The 15,852-nt window shown below is 31.1% G+C and overlaps 1 protein-coding gene across 1 annotated transcript; it reads right to left on the bottom strand.

Annotated features, from left to right (window-relative positions):
- Positions 1-3,922: 3,922 nt before the first annotated feature.
- Positions 3,923-15,348, bottom strand: LOC145277382 (uncharacterized). Its single transcript, XM_080128793.1, has 2 exons — positions 15,014-15,348; positions 3,923-6,126 (listed from the first exon to the last, which is right to left on the bottom strand). The coding sequence occupies exon 2, from the start codon at positions 5,937-5,939 to the stop codon at positions 4,020-4,022; it is 1,920 nt and encodes a 639-aa protein (XP_079984919.1). The 5' UTR covers positions 5,940-6,126; positions 15,014-15,348; the 3' UTR covers positions 3,923-4,019.
- Between the last annotated feature and the right edge of the window lie 504 nt (positions 15,349-15,852).

The raw sequence follows: 15,852 nt of genomic DNA on the forward strand, positions 1-15,852 counted from the left end.
TTTAATTTTATAAAAAGAATTTATTTTAGGTCATATATTTTCATATAATAACTTTCATTCTTTTCAGAATTTTCTTCTCTTAAACTGTTCATTAGAAAGTTTGATTGAAAAAAAAATATCACTCACTTTCAGATAATAACCAATTAAGAATTTTTTTTTTTTTTTTTGCAGGCAAGAGTGCTCTTCATCTAAGGCACTCGCTCTTAAAACCCTGCTTCTTGACACTCGTGTTTTATCATGAGGTAGATAAATATCCAAAGGAAAAACAGTGCTAATAAAAATTTTCAAAATGAAATATATTAACAACATTAACTTAACTTTGCAAGAATAGAAATTATAACAAATATCGACTATCTAGTAGGGAGACCCGATGTTGCCTGGAATTGAATGAGGATCAACAAATCTTCCACCCTCCCATACTTTTATTATCATCAAAATCAGTGAAATCGACCATTTTTTAATTGAATCGATTGTCTGCTCTAGATAGAGACCCACCATGGTGTACCAGGAGGATTGATTGTTGGTTGTTTTACGGCATATCAACCCTTTTCGGGTTATTTAATGCCGAATCCAAAGATTTTGAAGAAAAAATTTTTAATAGAATATATTTGTTGTTTTCAAGTCTGTTTCTATTTAACCCATAGTTGGAACCCTAACAGGTACTACCACTCCGGGTCAGAGTGGACCTGGGAGCAATGGTAATTAAAGGGTGGCTCCACACTCCCCAAAGCCCACAAGCTGGGGCCTCACCACTGGATATAGTTTAAGGTCATATCCAGGACCCCCATTGAGGGACTTTTACCCTCTGCAGGGGGGCAGTTGGTGTATTCTAATGCCCCACCGACAGGGCTGTACCAGGAGGAACCTTCACATACCTCCCCACAGTGACTTAGTCCACAATACATTGTAGTCTATATTGCAGCACTGTAGACAATCTACTGTTGATTTTATAAAATTATCTGTAAATAATGGCTTCACTTAGATTTAAAATGCAAAATCCAAGTATTATGGTTCAATTGTGCTCAAAGCAGAAACATTCATTTCATACGCACTCTTTTCTTATAAAAAAAAACAACTGTTGATTTCATGAAATTATTTTTACATAATCATTTGAATTAAAATTAAATGTACAAAAGTCAAGTATCATGGTTCAATTCTGCTCTAGAAGAAATGTTTATTTCGAACGTGCCCCTGCTGTATAAAAGAATCTACAGTTGATTATATTGCCTGGGCCTTTCTGCTTGTGTGGTGATAAAAACTTCTCAAATGCACTTGTGATGTTAGGTTGTATAAAAGTGTTAACTTCAGTCAAAATCGGACTTCCTTCTTTAATTAGATTTTTTTCGATTATCGATACTTATCGGATGCATTCTGATACAAAACTTATATAAGAACACTCCCAGACACATCACATACCTTTGTGTGAAATAATTTTATAAAATCCATCCATTTCTCAATCCATAGGGAACGAGCTCACACATATGAAGTTCCTTTGAAAAGATAATTAAATAAACTATTTGCCAAGGAGGTTATATTTTCGATCAAGTTTATTTAGTCTTGCATCCTCATCACTTGACAAATTATCACCTAACTTCGAAATTATTTAATTTGGGGATATCCAGATCCCAGATGAAGTCATATTTTTCAATTTGATTCTATTCATTGTAGTGACTTGCTACTCAGCCAAAATTACAGCTAATAAAATCCTTCATCTTATATTACCTTGAAAAATTTAGTCATGGTCAAAATTTGAACGAAATTTCAATTTCTGATTTTTTCCAGATTTGATGTATGGATGTGTTGCTCTTTGCTAACAATAACCACCATGCCAAATTTCAGCTTGAAATAACAAAAAGACAGATTTGCATTGACATTGGTTGCTTTCACTTCTAATTACTCGCGTACACATATTGGATGAGTAAGCAGGCAGATAATACTCAAAACTTTTTTTTTGTTTTAAAAACTATTCTTGTATATATTTTAAGAAAAACGAGGTGATATTAAAAAACGTATATTGCAATTATTTTAGTTCTTGTCCAATTCCCTCTATATTAAAAAAAAAAAAAAAAAGTAAAAAAAAATCTGTATAATGTACATACCCATGACAGAACAAAAATATATTCCAAAAATCATGTAAACTGATCAAGTAGTTTTATTTTTATATGCATGGTTAGTTTAGTACAATAGTAAACCATATAGGAGCCTATTCGTGTAGACAGACACATACAGACATTGAGCTTTATATATAAATTTCTTAAAGATATCACTTTACAAGAAATAGACACTCATATTGTTGCTTATTTTAAAAATGTTGGATTTTTTTTTTTTTTTTACAAAGGAATCACCACTTATCAAGGCCTGGAGGCCACTCGAGGATAAGTGTTAAAGAGTGTACAGTGGTCAAAAGGACAATATAGTAATCGTTAGAAATGCAAATTTGGTAAATTGGATTACTTGAAGCTTTGTTCATGAAATCTACAATTAGGTTTAGGTACAAATAAAGGGTGGGGGGGGGGGAATTACTGATAGTGTTTACAACCAAACGAGTGTTTCTCGTGAATGTTTGGCGAGGGGGACCATAGATTACAGCTCAGACGAATGCTTGTCATGAAAATAACGATAAAACAAAGATAGGCTCACAATGTCTCTTCTGTGAGAAAGAGGTTGCAGGGAAGAGAAAAGGGCATCCCCCACTAGGCTACAAAGTTTATTCTGAACTCTGTCAAGGCAGAATATTTTTTTTAAGTTGCAAAGTTAGTTTATATATAAAAAATTACCTTACCACTAAATCTAAATCCGAGTGAGACGCCACTATCCTAAAAGTGCTTTCCCTTGAATCTGTCGTGCCATTAAGCTTAAATCTGAGTGACAAATCCCCCTCCCCAAAAAAGATCTTCTTTAACCCTTTCATAACCCAAGTCCAAGCGGCAAGTCCCCATCATACAAATCATCTTAAAACCACACATAATTCTTTAAAAAAAAAAAAAAAAAAAAAAAAAAAACACCGGAAAATTGATAGTCCTAAAATGCTAGAATGGTGGATTATTTTACATTAACTTTATATGTGAAACTAATTTTCCACTATAAAATAATTGTTTCTGTTAAGTTTTAAGAATGTTCACACATAATTGCCCCTAGCCTTATCAGTAACCCTAAGTCAGAGTAGCAATCTTTCTCTTCCAACAAAGACCCCGTTAAAAAAGAAATACACACACAGGATTTATTTCCTATAGAAAAAAAATTGGATAATTATATATTTCATTTCTACCAACGCTTTCAGTGTGTTCACATATAATTGCCTAAAGGGAGAATTGCAAATTTTGGGGAGATTTGGGGGAATTTAGCAGAAGGTGTTAATCTACAATAATATCAAAGAAATCTTGCAATATTTTAATTTTTAAACAGTCCTAGCATTATATTTCAATTTCTTGTACATAAAATGTATTACAATTTAACTTTGAGTTCTCTAAACTCTTTTTTTTTTTTTTTTTTTTTAAATTCATACATTGAATTTTTATGGTATTGCAGATTACTTGAGAACCATTCATTACTGGAATTCTTTGCACAAAAATACACTTATATAGTAAATTTCATTGCTTTATCTTGTGTTTTAACAAAGATATAACATTTTTATTGAAAAAATAGTGTAAAAAATGTGACGAAATGCATATGGCCCTAAAGAGGGGAAAAATATCAAAACATGTACAGTACAAAAATAGTCATAACTTCCATATTTTTATTCAGATTTAAAAAAAAAATTTTTTTAAAATTCTTTTTTAGATCATCGAGCTCTTCCTCTGTATGCCAGTGTAGAGATATTTTAAGCAATTTTATTTTTTTTCACGCGTAGTGCTAAATAGAAAAAAAAAAAAAAATTTAGTGCATATTATTAAAATTACATAGAAGCAACAAACACACAAGATCTTGTCTGATAATTTTATTGATAAAGATATTAACACTTGTGAGTTACCTCCCTTTGAAGAATCTAACTTAAAAGTCGACTCAACCTAGTCACCAAATTAAAAGTCAAGCTCATCATAAATTTGTCTTTGACAACAGTTATAATGAAAAAAGCGCTCATTTTCACCCGCGTTGATAATTGGTACATCTTGCTGATGAGATCGTAAGTGGACTCTGTACACAGAACCATTCAAGAAGGTTTGGCCGCATCGTGAACAGCTATGATTGGCCAGCATTAAATTACCATCAGAAGTAGAGATCGGAAAGTAGTCGCAAGTGACCTCTGTGGAAATTTGGTTTGGATCCTCAAATACAAAAGTGCTTACACCTTCATGGGAATCATCGTTTGTAGCAACTATAGTTCCAGAATTAAAGACTTCATCCCCCTCCCTTGCATAATGAATGTCCATAACTTGTACGCCCGGTACAGGCTGTGTGGTCTGAACTGCTTGCACCTCGGCAATTTCTTGTAGTGTTTGGACTTGTTGATCATTTGAAAGGTTTACAGTATTGTCCTGAGAGAAGGTAACCTCCATGGATGTTTGCAGAGGTGGGATTAGTAAGTGAGACTGGTTTGTAAGCTGAGTTTGTTTAGCGTCTTGTTTCGTATATGGTGTGCTCAAGACTGTAACAGTAAGAGGTGAGATCAGAGGTGTCGAAATTGAAGCTATGTCTGTAGTTGTTGTAGTCACTGTAGTAGTAATAGTAGTAGTAGTAGTAGTACTACTACTACTTTTTTTACAATACTTGTGGTCAAAGCCCTTAAGATTTGAATGTCCTCTAATATGACGAGCCAAATGGCTCGACACCCGGAACGATTTATCACAATGTTTACACATAAACGGCTTTTCCCCAGTATGAGTTCGAATATGCTTTGTCAGATAGCTTGAACACGAGAACGTTTTCATGCAGTAAAAACACTTAAAGGGCGTCTCCCCCGTGTGAATTCTCTGATGAACTTTAAGACTTGTGGATCGGGAGAAAGATTTACGGCAAACGAGGCACTGAAAAGGTTTTTCACCCGTGTGCGATCGTATATGTTTAGTCCGATCGCTTTTATGGGCAAACGATTTCGGACATAAATGACAGGTAAATGGCTTTTCACCTGTATGAGTTCTGACATGGATTGTCATCGTGCTCAATGACGTGAACAGTTTCTGACAGAATTTGCACTCCAACGAAGTATTCCTCGAGTGTTTCAACTTGATGTGCTCTAACAACTCTGAACGCTGAGGAAAGGGGTCACAACAGTAGCGGCACTCGTACTGCTTGCCCGTGTGCAGACGAAGATGAGCTGAAAGTGTTCCAGACTGAGAGAACGCTTTGGTGCAGTAGTGGCATTTATAAGGTTTTTCACCGGTGTGGACGCGTTCATGTCGTTGAAGATCGCATCCACGCGAGAAAGATTTCGAGCAATTATGGCACTGATATTTGCGGCTTAACCGTACAGAACGTTTATTGTCTAACTGATCACATTTTAAGTTTGTTTTATCATTCACTGCTGCCGCCGTCGTCGTCATTGTTTGAATAGAAGCCGGTAAAGAAAGCAATACCTCTGTCACAGAACTAGTGGTGATATCGTCATTATCGCTACTAATAAGATTTGCATTTGATTCAACATTATTTTTACTGTCTGCCAAATTCAAATCGTTTTGCAAAGTAATGATAGTAGCACTAACTGTTGAGGGTACAGGATGTAATTGTTTTGCATCTGTTGCTACTGTTGCAACTGCAGCAATGTCCGTCACTAATTGCTCTTCTGCTCCTTCAGAAATATCTGACTCAAAGGCAGTAATAAGACTGCTGCTTCTGTTGCCTGGAAGTTCCGGCAGTAAAATCGTTTGTTTCTGACCTGCTAAACAAGCAGCAAGATTATTTTTTAGATTAACTTTATCCAAAACATTGCAGTCAGCGTGTACTAACGTCGTTATGGCCACAGCATCCGTATCAGACTTTGCTTCTTCCTCGTCAACTGACATAACGGCACAACATTGAATTGCACTATATAAATTTTTTTCTTTTTTTTTTTTTTTTTTTTTAAATTGATGCAAGAGAGAATTTGTCTGCACAAATTTGCTCGCCTAAAAGCTTCAAAAACCTTTGTCAGTCATGAAAAGTTGTTCAAAAATCTCCAGGCAACTTTTTAAATCCTACAGCAAGTTGAACCTGTTAAGGAAGCAATTTGAAAACCATTATCAGTGTTGCAAGTTAAACAGATACATATAACAAAACACTTTTTTTTATTTCTATATCAAGTAAAAATCTTTTTGTACTGATTAAAAAAAAAAAAAAGAAAAAAAAATTATTTAAAAAATAATATATTTTTAAATCATATTTTTTATTCGATGAACACTATACATTATTCTGATTATCGATTGTACCTTCGGATTCACACAAATACTGGAAACTCAACCTTTAGGGTTAAAGATACCAAATGTCACCGATTCATCAGCCACTATAATGATAGTGTAATATTTATATCATATACATATATACAGAGAAATAATAAATATTAAAAGAAAACGTATACCTAAGTTATAGAAAATAATTTCAAATGTAGGTTTAACTATCATCCGCTAACAGTCAAGAATGAAAAATAAACAGTAATGCATAGTGTATGTATGAGCATAAAATAAAACAGTTTTAGTATTAGATACGGGCAAAAATGGGGGGAAATTGTTTTGAAAGCAGATTTATCATAATTTTTTTTGTAGGTTTCTGATTACTTTTTGATTGTATTTGAAAGATTAAGGGCTAAACTTAATTTCCAAAAGGAAGAAAATATTTGTACATGTGACAAAAAAAATGTTATGAAAAATGTTTTTACGGTGAGCTACCCAATTCAGCTAAATTTTGAAGTTAAATAAATTCATTGTAAAAAATCCTTTAAAAAGATAAATATTAGTTTTCTGGGTCTATTTCAAATATAATTAGTAAAGTAAAGTCCTAAAATATTGAATTAAAAAAAACAAAAAAACACCTTGTTTGTACAAAACAAATTAATAAGCCTCAAAACCGAGTGATTCTGCCATTCGCAAAATGCAACAAACTAAAATTTTGTAAACACAGAATATACGAAGGCCTAAAATTTCAAGCAGTCGAAAGACTGAAAATTATGTCATGTAATTAAAAGGGAGGAAGGAGTGTGATAGCTTTCTCCCCCCCCCCCGGATTCCTATTCTGAACGTTTGTATAAATTTTTCCAGTTTTTAATTTAATTATTTTTCTCTGTTCATTTTTTTAAATTAATTTTTTTTTTTAATTATTGTTCAATATTATATAAAAAATGTTATGCTAAAAGTTTCATATTCTTGTGAGCAAGGAAATTATTAAAATCTTGCATATAAAAATTATGCAAAACCCGTAATTTAAAAAAAAAAAGGTAAAAATATTTTTTGCAATTATAATTTTTCTGTGTGAAAATATTAAATAAACAATGCTTAATTCAATGGTAATATCAGTACTTTGAGAAATTCATTTTTTTTTTTAGTTATATCGAATTCATTAATACAGACATTAGGGTTTTTTTTCATAATGTTTCTGTAAAAATTATTCTATTTTATTGCTACAAATTACGATGCTTTATTTATATAAAAAAAGTAAATTCTTGCGTTTTTTATTTACTACTGAAAACAATAACTTTAGTAAAGGTATTTTTTGTTTAAACAAAATAATACATTTCCACTAAGATTTAAATTTTAAATAAAAATAATTAGTTCATTATATTCTGCGATCATTATTTGATAAATACTGAAAATTTCATTAAAATTGGTTAATTTCCTGATTTTTGGTGAATTTTTAAGTAAAGGGAGGGGGTCAAAATGTATAAACATTTTGAGCATCGGCATTCATTTTGCCCGTACTTATTTAGTATCAGTAGGGGATCTCAAAATTACATACATGTTTAGAGGAAAAATAACAAATTATAATTAAAAAAATACACATAAAAAAACATACCAACTTATTAAAAAAAACATACCAACTTATTAAAAAAAAACATACCAACTTATTAAAAAAAAACATACCAACTTATTAAAAAAAAACATACCAACTTATTAAAAAAAAACATACCAACTTATTAAAAAAAAACATACCAACTTATTAAAAAAAAACATACCAACTTATTAAAAAAAACATACCAACTTATTAAAAAAAACATACCAACTTATTAAAAAAAACATACCAACTTATTAAAAAAAACATACCAACTTATTAAAAAAAACATACCAACTTATTAAAAAAAACATACCAACTTATTAAAAAAAACATACCAACTTATTAAAAAAAACATACCAACTTATTAAAAAAAAAAAAAAAGGATACAAAATTATGAAAAGAAAAAACAACAAAATTATAAAAACAAAACAAAAAAAAAACAGTATATAGTTAACTGTATACAAAAACATTTGTTTCTGAATTTTCGAGATGAGGATTGATAATGTGCATCATTTGGACTTCTGTTCTCATCGGTGGATGTAAACTCTGACTTTCTTCAGGTGTATCTTCTTGAACTTGGGAACCTTTCTGTCAAGCTGGGGGAACCTATATGGAATTTTGAACAATGCCCCTGTGAATTAAATAAAAAATTCTGTTCAAAATTCCATATAGATTCCAGAGTTTGACAAGATACATCTGAAGAAGTTTTATATTGGCTGAAACGTTGTGAGAATAATACTCGAGATGAAAACAGTAGTTTGAATAATCCAAATAATACAGAAAAGTGTTTGCTTTTCTATTTAAGCTCCAATTAAATTTATAAATATATATATATATCTTGAGGTAGTTACTTGTCTGATGAGCTGTGAAACAATACTGTATGTGGATGACATATATATATATATATGTGTTAGTTACTGAAAACTGGCTGACTGAAACATGCTCGTAACTGTAACAACATATTACTGCTTATGTCAAAACAAATAAAGAGTATACCCTGCTCTACTTCGGTATTGAGCACTCTTGTATTAACCTCGTTACACTTCATTGGTTACTTAACCTCTGGAAAACAACAACCTCAGATTATATATATAAAGTTTTGTCTGTCTGAGGAACGGTCTATTACTCCGGTTGATTTTGATTCTACAGACTTGAAACTTGATGTAAAGGAGATTTGGACTTGTGGAAGAAATTCGATTTGATCTTTAGTTAGTAAAAATAACTGCTAAGAGGTCAAAACTGGAAAAAAATTGGGACTTGGCAAGCATAAGTCGACTTAAAGTGCTCTTGTATGCATGTACAAATATACATTCATACTTTTTACATTTTTTTAAGTTTTTATATGCGTTAGGCCATAGTACAGATGGTAACAAGTAACACTGAAGAGTTATGTTTTGATTCTAGCTGATGGCTCTCAAGTAATTGTTTTTTTAATTTTGAAATTACTAATATATATTGGATACAATATAATAATGGATAGAGAATTGTCTTTATAATAATAAATATGAAATCTGCAAAGAATAAAATGCCATATTTAAGCATATGACCGGGAAACACCGGGCAGCATGCTCGTAATAATATAAAAAGAAAAAGAAGTCTTATGTGTGCAATCTAACTGGTTTATATTACTTGATTGGACTATTGTTCTCATCTTGAGTGCTATTTGTGCAACGTTTCGGTCAGTGCAGCCTTTGACTTTCATCGTTGCCATCTTGGAAAAGAAAGAAGAAAAGTTACTGCCTGACAAAGGTCGAAACCTACACCAATCAAAACGTTGCACACATAACGCTTAAGATGAAAACAATAGTCCAATCAAAACAATAAAAAAAAAAAAAAAAAAATCGGCCCTCATCTAAAAAAATTCAGAACTCTAGTTAGTTTCTGAAAAGCATTGATTCTGATAACTGCATATCCTGCATCAGAAATGCATAAAAATCTAAAAGGAGGGAAGAAAATTGTACATATTCATCCTAAAGAAACAAGTCATCTTTATTTTTGTAAATTAAATGATACATAGCAATGTACATAGAAAACTTATCAAGGGTGTGTCATCATTTTCTTTTGAATTACACCAACATTTCTCACCAGCTTGTTTATTGTTTGCAACTTTTTGGGTCATAGTTCCTGTTGATTGACCTATTAACCTCATCTCCGCTAGCATTTGTTTATTGCACTTTTTTGCTGCTTTTTGTCTGACCCATTTAATATCGGTTAGCTTTCCTGGCCGATTGACGTCATGGATATAGGTCGTTTTAAATCCCGGGATTTCCCATTGTGTTCTCTTGTTTGCCTGGATACAGATTTGTATCACTATTATAGGTCACCTTTCCTGGGATTGATTTATTGTTTCTTTGATTGTCTGGACCCTCTCCCTAACAGACACAGACACACACTTTTATAGATGTATAGATTTTTTTTAATATTGGAAACCTTTAATAAAAATTCTATGTTTAAAACTTTATATTGCGGAATATTGGAATTAAATATCATTTAAATTTTTAAAATTAATTATTTTTTAGAATTGTTTTTTGCTGTAATTCAAATAATTATATATTATTTTTTTTAAATATTAGCAATTTATTTGAAGCCCTTCTTTTAAATGGCACAAAAGTAAAGATGATAATATTAAATTAAATCACAGTTACATCGTGTTACATATGGAGGGAGGGGTAAATCTGTGGCGCTCGTTGAAGGTACTTAATCATCTTGATTAATTGTCTACTGTGGGTATGATTTGGCCCAATGAAATAGTTTGTCTCAAAATTAATGCAGCAAACTGGAAAATAAAAATGAAAAAAAAAACGTAGTTTTTTTTTTAATTATTTTGTTACTTTTAATTATTTTGTAGCACTTATTTTTTTCATTATTTTATTCAAAGTATTTTTTGTTTTTATTTTATAGCACTTATTTTTTTTATTTTATTCAAAATAACTAACACTACCAATATACAGAACTAACCCCTAAACTCGCCAAAATACAGAACTAACAATCACTTGTAACAAGAATATCTATCAACGCAGCATGTATACTTTTTATCCTTAACACGTGACAGGCAGGAACATTTCTACAGTGATCACCGCTTTGAAATGCCTACGAGTTATTAAAAACACATAGGAAGATGAAATTGTGATACAAAGAGATGTTACGAGTTTGCTTTATCGTTATTTTCATGGCAAGTGCTCTCAATCTATGCCTCCCCCCCGTCAAACTTTTACAAGAAACACTCATCTAGCAGAAAACACTATCACTAATTTCCCCCACTCTTTATCTGTGCCTAAACCTAAACATAGATTCCATAAGCAAAGCTTCTTTCTTAGAACTGTATGCCTCTGGAATTGTCTTCCGTTTTCCTGCTTTCCAGCTGACTACAATATGGTTGTCTTTTTATATAAACTCAGTGAGTTCCATGTTCTTTATCAAGTGCCATCTTTTCCTGAATTTGTTTTTATTTCTGGATGCAAATTGGTAATCCTTCCTATAATTTGACGACCCCGTTTAATTTATTATTAAGGGTCTCGAAAATTCATCTTATATATCGTCAATGATGTATACGACAATGAATTCATGTGGAATGAAGGTACTTGTTTAGTTTAATGAAGACATTAAAAAGTGAAAATATTGAAATAAAAGAGTTATATGTACCCGTTATGGAATTAAGTTCTGTAAGAAATTTAATTCTCACAAACTCAATACTCCCTGGCAGAGGCAAAATAAATCCACAAATTACAAAAGCCATACCTTCAAACTCAAAATTTATTCAATAATGACAGTAAAGAAAAGTCATTGGTTCTGGTACAGTCCATTGCAAAATGGTAGGGAAGTTTTACCTTTCTAAACAGGGAGCCTTCAGTTAAACTTCTTTTGGTGGAGTGGTAGTTCAAATTTCCTCAAAAGAATCCATGATAACTCCTGGTGTTCTCGGCAAGAATGTTGGCGCCTATAATTAGGCATAAAGCGAGTCGCTTGGGACTAATTGAATTGAGATAAGTTCCAATATTTAGTAGATATAAGCATGAATAAAATGTTCAAAAGATGCCATCCTGTATTTAGGATCTCTTCGGCAATATAAAGGTGTCTGCATGTAGAGATATAATCCCTTTGTTCACCAACAGTTTGAAGAACATGAAAAAATTGTAGCAGCTCCATTCTCTGTAAAACATTCATCTGGAAGCTGTCCTGCTGAGTCCTTTTCCTGCCGAGTGTTTCACGTGAACTGAAAAATAAAAGCATGATACAAAAAAGAGCGCCAAGCAATTCACTTGACTCATTCATAACTAACCAATCATGAGCCGCCTACTAGAACTGTGTAGGCGGTTTAAACAAGAACATGGCGGTTATAAACGGAATTTCTCAGTTTTCATAAAAAAATTTCACTTAATTTGATCAAGTATTTTGTTTTAACTTTTTTTTTTTTTTTTTTTACAGAGGAAAATAAAATTTTAATGAGATCGATCGTATCTCACCATCTTGCTTATTTCGCGGACGAGGAGGGGGGCGCCAAGGGAGACAACTCTAATCACCGCTTAAAGTTTATCAGAATCTGACGAGATTATTTTGAATCATGGGCAGAAAAAAACCTAGATAAATATTTTAGTTTTTTTCACTTATTTTACAGAGTATCTCTGTCCTTTTTTAATCTCTTTTTCGTTTAAAGCTCCTCGTTCGCGAAATAGGCAATATGGCGCGGACACGATCGATTTAATTAAAATTTGAGTTTTCTCTGTAAAGAAAAAAACCCCAAAAAACTACTTGATCAAATTAAGTGAAATGTGTTTTTTTTTTATGAGAACTTAATTCCATAATGGGTACGTATAATTTTTATTTCCATATTTTCATTTTTTTTAAATGTCTTGATTAAACTAAACAAGTACCGGAATGACGATGTTACAACGTTGCTAGAAGCTGACTGACGAATTATTAATGCTTTATTGCTTTGGTGGGTTGCTAAGTGTCGGTTAATAATAGCCAATTCTATGACGAATGACGTCTTTAATTTAGCATGAACATTGCAACGTAATTCGCGGTGCCCGGTGATGAATGGAGATGATCATGTGCAAAAGATGGAAGGTGGAGTACTGGAGCGCTGAAAAATTCGGGGATGGGGGGGATATTAAAAGAAATCCACAGATTAAAATAATTAAAGCTAAGTGTTGCAATTATTAAAATAAAAAGTTTCGTTTTCGTTTCATTTTTCAACTACGGTTCCAGGTTTTCGTTCTCAAATCAACTTCTTAACACAACTTTGGGATGAACTATTTTTGGGGGTTTTCGCAGAAGCTAATAGACCATTAGTGATGTTTATGCACTTTTGTTACCGTGCTATTTTTAAATAGTTTTTCAGGTTAAATTCAAGTTCCACGATGTCTTTTTTTCTTCCATTTAATTGTTAGGCGGAAGCACAGAATAGTTACAAAACACCTTCCTCCCCATGTTAAGAATGGCTTTCAAATTAATAACATTATTTCAGCACGGTAACAAAAGTGCATAAGTACCAATTAGTACAATTTAGTACCTAAATAGATAAATAAAAAAAAGTTAAAATGGTTTCATGTCTCCATATTAACGCTAAATGATCAAGAATTGGGTATTCAGTTTACGTTAAATTTATGGTACTAGTGCAGAGAGTGATTCGGACGTAAATAATAACGTTATTATTTAAAAATCCATTCTTAATATGAGAAGGGGGAGGGTGTTTTGTACCTATTCTATACTTTAACCTTACAGCTGAATAAAAAAAATATCATAAAACTTTAATTAAACTTGAAAAAATAGCGCGTAGCAGTATCAGAATTTTTGTAGGAATTTTTGACACCCCTAACACGAAACTGCGAATACAATATAAAAATCTCGTAATTTCTCTGTTAAAAGTGGGTTATTTATTTTCTTTATGGATTATACTTCCAAAATAAACTATTACAGTTGTTTTAAAAATATTTTTTTTTTTTTTAAAACAGTAATGAATTTTCCGAACTCAATATTTTTAAATTTTTAAACTCAATATTTTTAAATTTTTAAATTTTAAAAATCTATCAAAATTTTTCTATTGATTCTATTTTTACGATATTTTCAGGGTCAATGTGAAATTTTATGTTCTTTCCAATAAACCGAATATAATATTTTAGACAAACGGTTTTTTTTAAATTCACGCCCCCCCAAGTGTCACCCATTTTCAACTTTCTCTTAAAAAGTAAATAATTAATTTATGGTTAATAGTTTTATATATCACAAATTGAAGAGAAAAGGTCAATAAATAATATATTCAAATTTAAAACAAAAAAAAAAAATCGCTTTTTTAGAAATTTACCTGTAAAGTCCGAAGTTTAAAACCTTATTTTATAAGAACACATTGTTTCTTTTTGTCTTTTTTTTTTTTTTTAATGAAACCTTGGTCCTTGCTCCTTTAATTGAAAAAAAAATTAGGGCTTGAATTACATTTTTCGAGGAGTTATAAGCTTAGAAAGATAGGGGGTCGAATAATTTACGCCTCTCATTTTGAAATGTCTATTAAAAAGTAAATAATTAATTTATGGTTAATAGTTTTATATATCACAAATTGAAGAGAAAAGGTCAATAAATAATATATTCAAATTTAAAACAAAAAAAAATCGCTTTTTTAGAAATTTACCTGTAAAAGTCCGAAGTTTAAAACCTTTAAAAAAAAAAAAAAACACATTGTTTTGTTTTGTTTTTTTGTAAATAAAACCTTGGTCCTTACTCCGTTAATTGAAAAAAAAATTAGGGCTTGAATTACATTTTTCGAGGAGTTATAAGCTTGGAAAGATGGGGTGGAATTATTCACTATTTTCACGAAATTTCTGACACTGCAGTAGTGGCACTATCTGCAGAGAATCTGCACTGGCACCAAATTTATATAAGAAATTGATCCCCATTCTAAAAGTTAAAATTTTTATTATTTTTCACAATTTTTTTTTTTTTTTGTTTTTTGTTTTACAGAAATTTTTCAGCCTGTTTGCATGTAATGGACAAATAAATTTTTTTTTTTTTTTTTTGTATATTATTATTATTCATTTTTAGTAAACTACGCCGAATGTGATTCGAAAAAATTCCAGAAATTATTCCTGGTAAATAAAAAAAAAAAAAAGAAAAAAAAACTTACCTTTTTCTAAATTCAGTATAAAAACGTCAAAATCACTTTTTTTTTTAGGTTTACTTTTTCTTCATTTTTCAACGAGCGTGTAGTTCAACTTTAATGAAACGACTGAGCTGAATATTATTCAATCGTGTTTAAATTTACGCAATAAAAAAAAAAATGTTGATTCTTTCAATTAGAAATGGCTAGAAGTTAGTCCGATCATTAAAATTGCAAACGGAAGCGAAAAAAAAAAAGTATAAGACAAAATTCTAAGAATTAAACGAAAAGAGTTTACATTATGTTTTTTTTACACCGCTTCGTTTTAAGAAGACTAAAACTGTAGTTTCAAAAAGAAGAGTGATACTTATTTTTTAAGAAAGAGTTGTCTCCCTTAACGTACAACTTTTAAACACGCTATTTAAGAATAACAAATGATCAAAAAGAAAATGGCCGTAAATGTAAATAAATGGACATAAAACATTTATACAGATTTACTGATTTAAAATTACGATAAATTTTTACTTTAACTACAACTTAACCGCACCTCACCTAGGTATGACATTAATTGTCGACAACCATAACAAAAAATACAAGTAAAAATTAGTAAAATTAAATTAATATATTGTAGTTTTTATTCTGTATTGAAAATGAAGGGTCCGGGTTCAAATCGCATATAACCATTCTTTATTTTACCCAATAAAACGGACGAAATTTGATTTGAACGTCAGAAAATAATTATTTGGATTCATCGGACAACTGTTCTCATATTGAGTGTGATTTTCACAACGTTTCGGTCGATGTAACCTCCGACTTTCTTCAGGTATATCTTGTCGAACTCGGGAATGTTTCTGTCGAACTCAGGA

This window comes from Euprymna scolopes, chromosome 1, assembly GCF_053919585.1.
Source record: "Euprymna scolopes isolate OS-2025 chromosome 1, ASM5391958v1, whole genome shotgun sequence".
Lineage (NCBI taxonomy): Eukaryota > Metazoa > Mollusca > Cephalopoda > Sepiida > Sepiolidae > Euprymna > Euprymna scolopes.

What these genes read in the sequence shown, in the direction of transcription:
- LOC145277382 (XM_080128793.1), bottom strand. Translation starts at nt 5,939, where the DNA reads ATGTCAGTTGACGAGGAAGAAGCAAAGTCTGATACGGATGCTGTGGCC.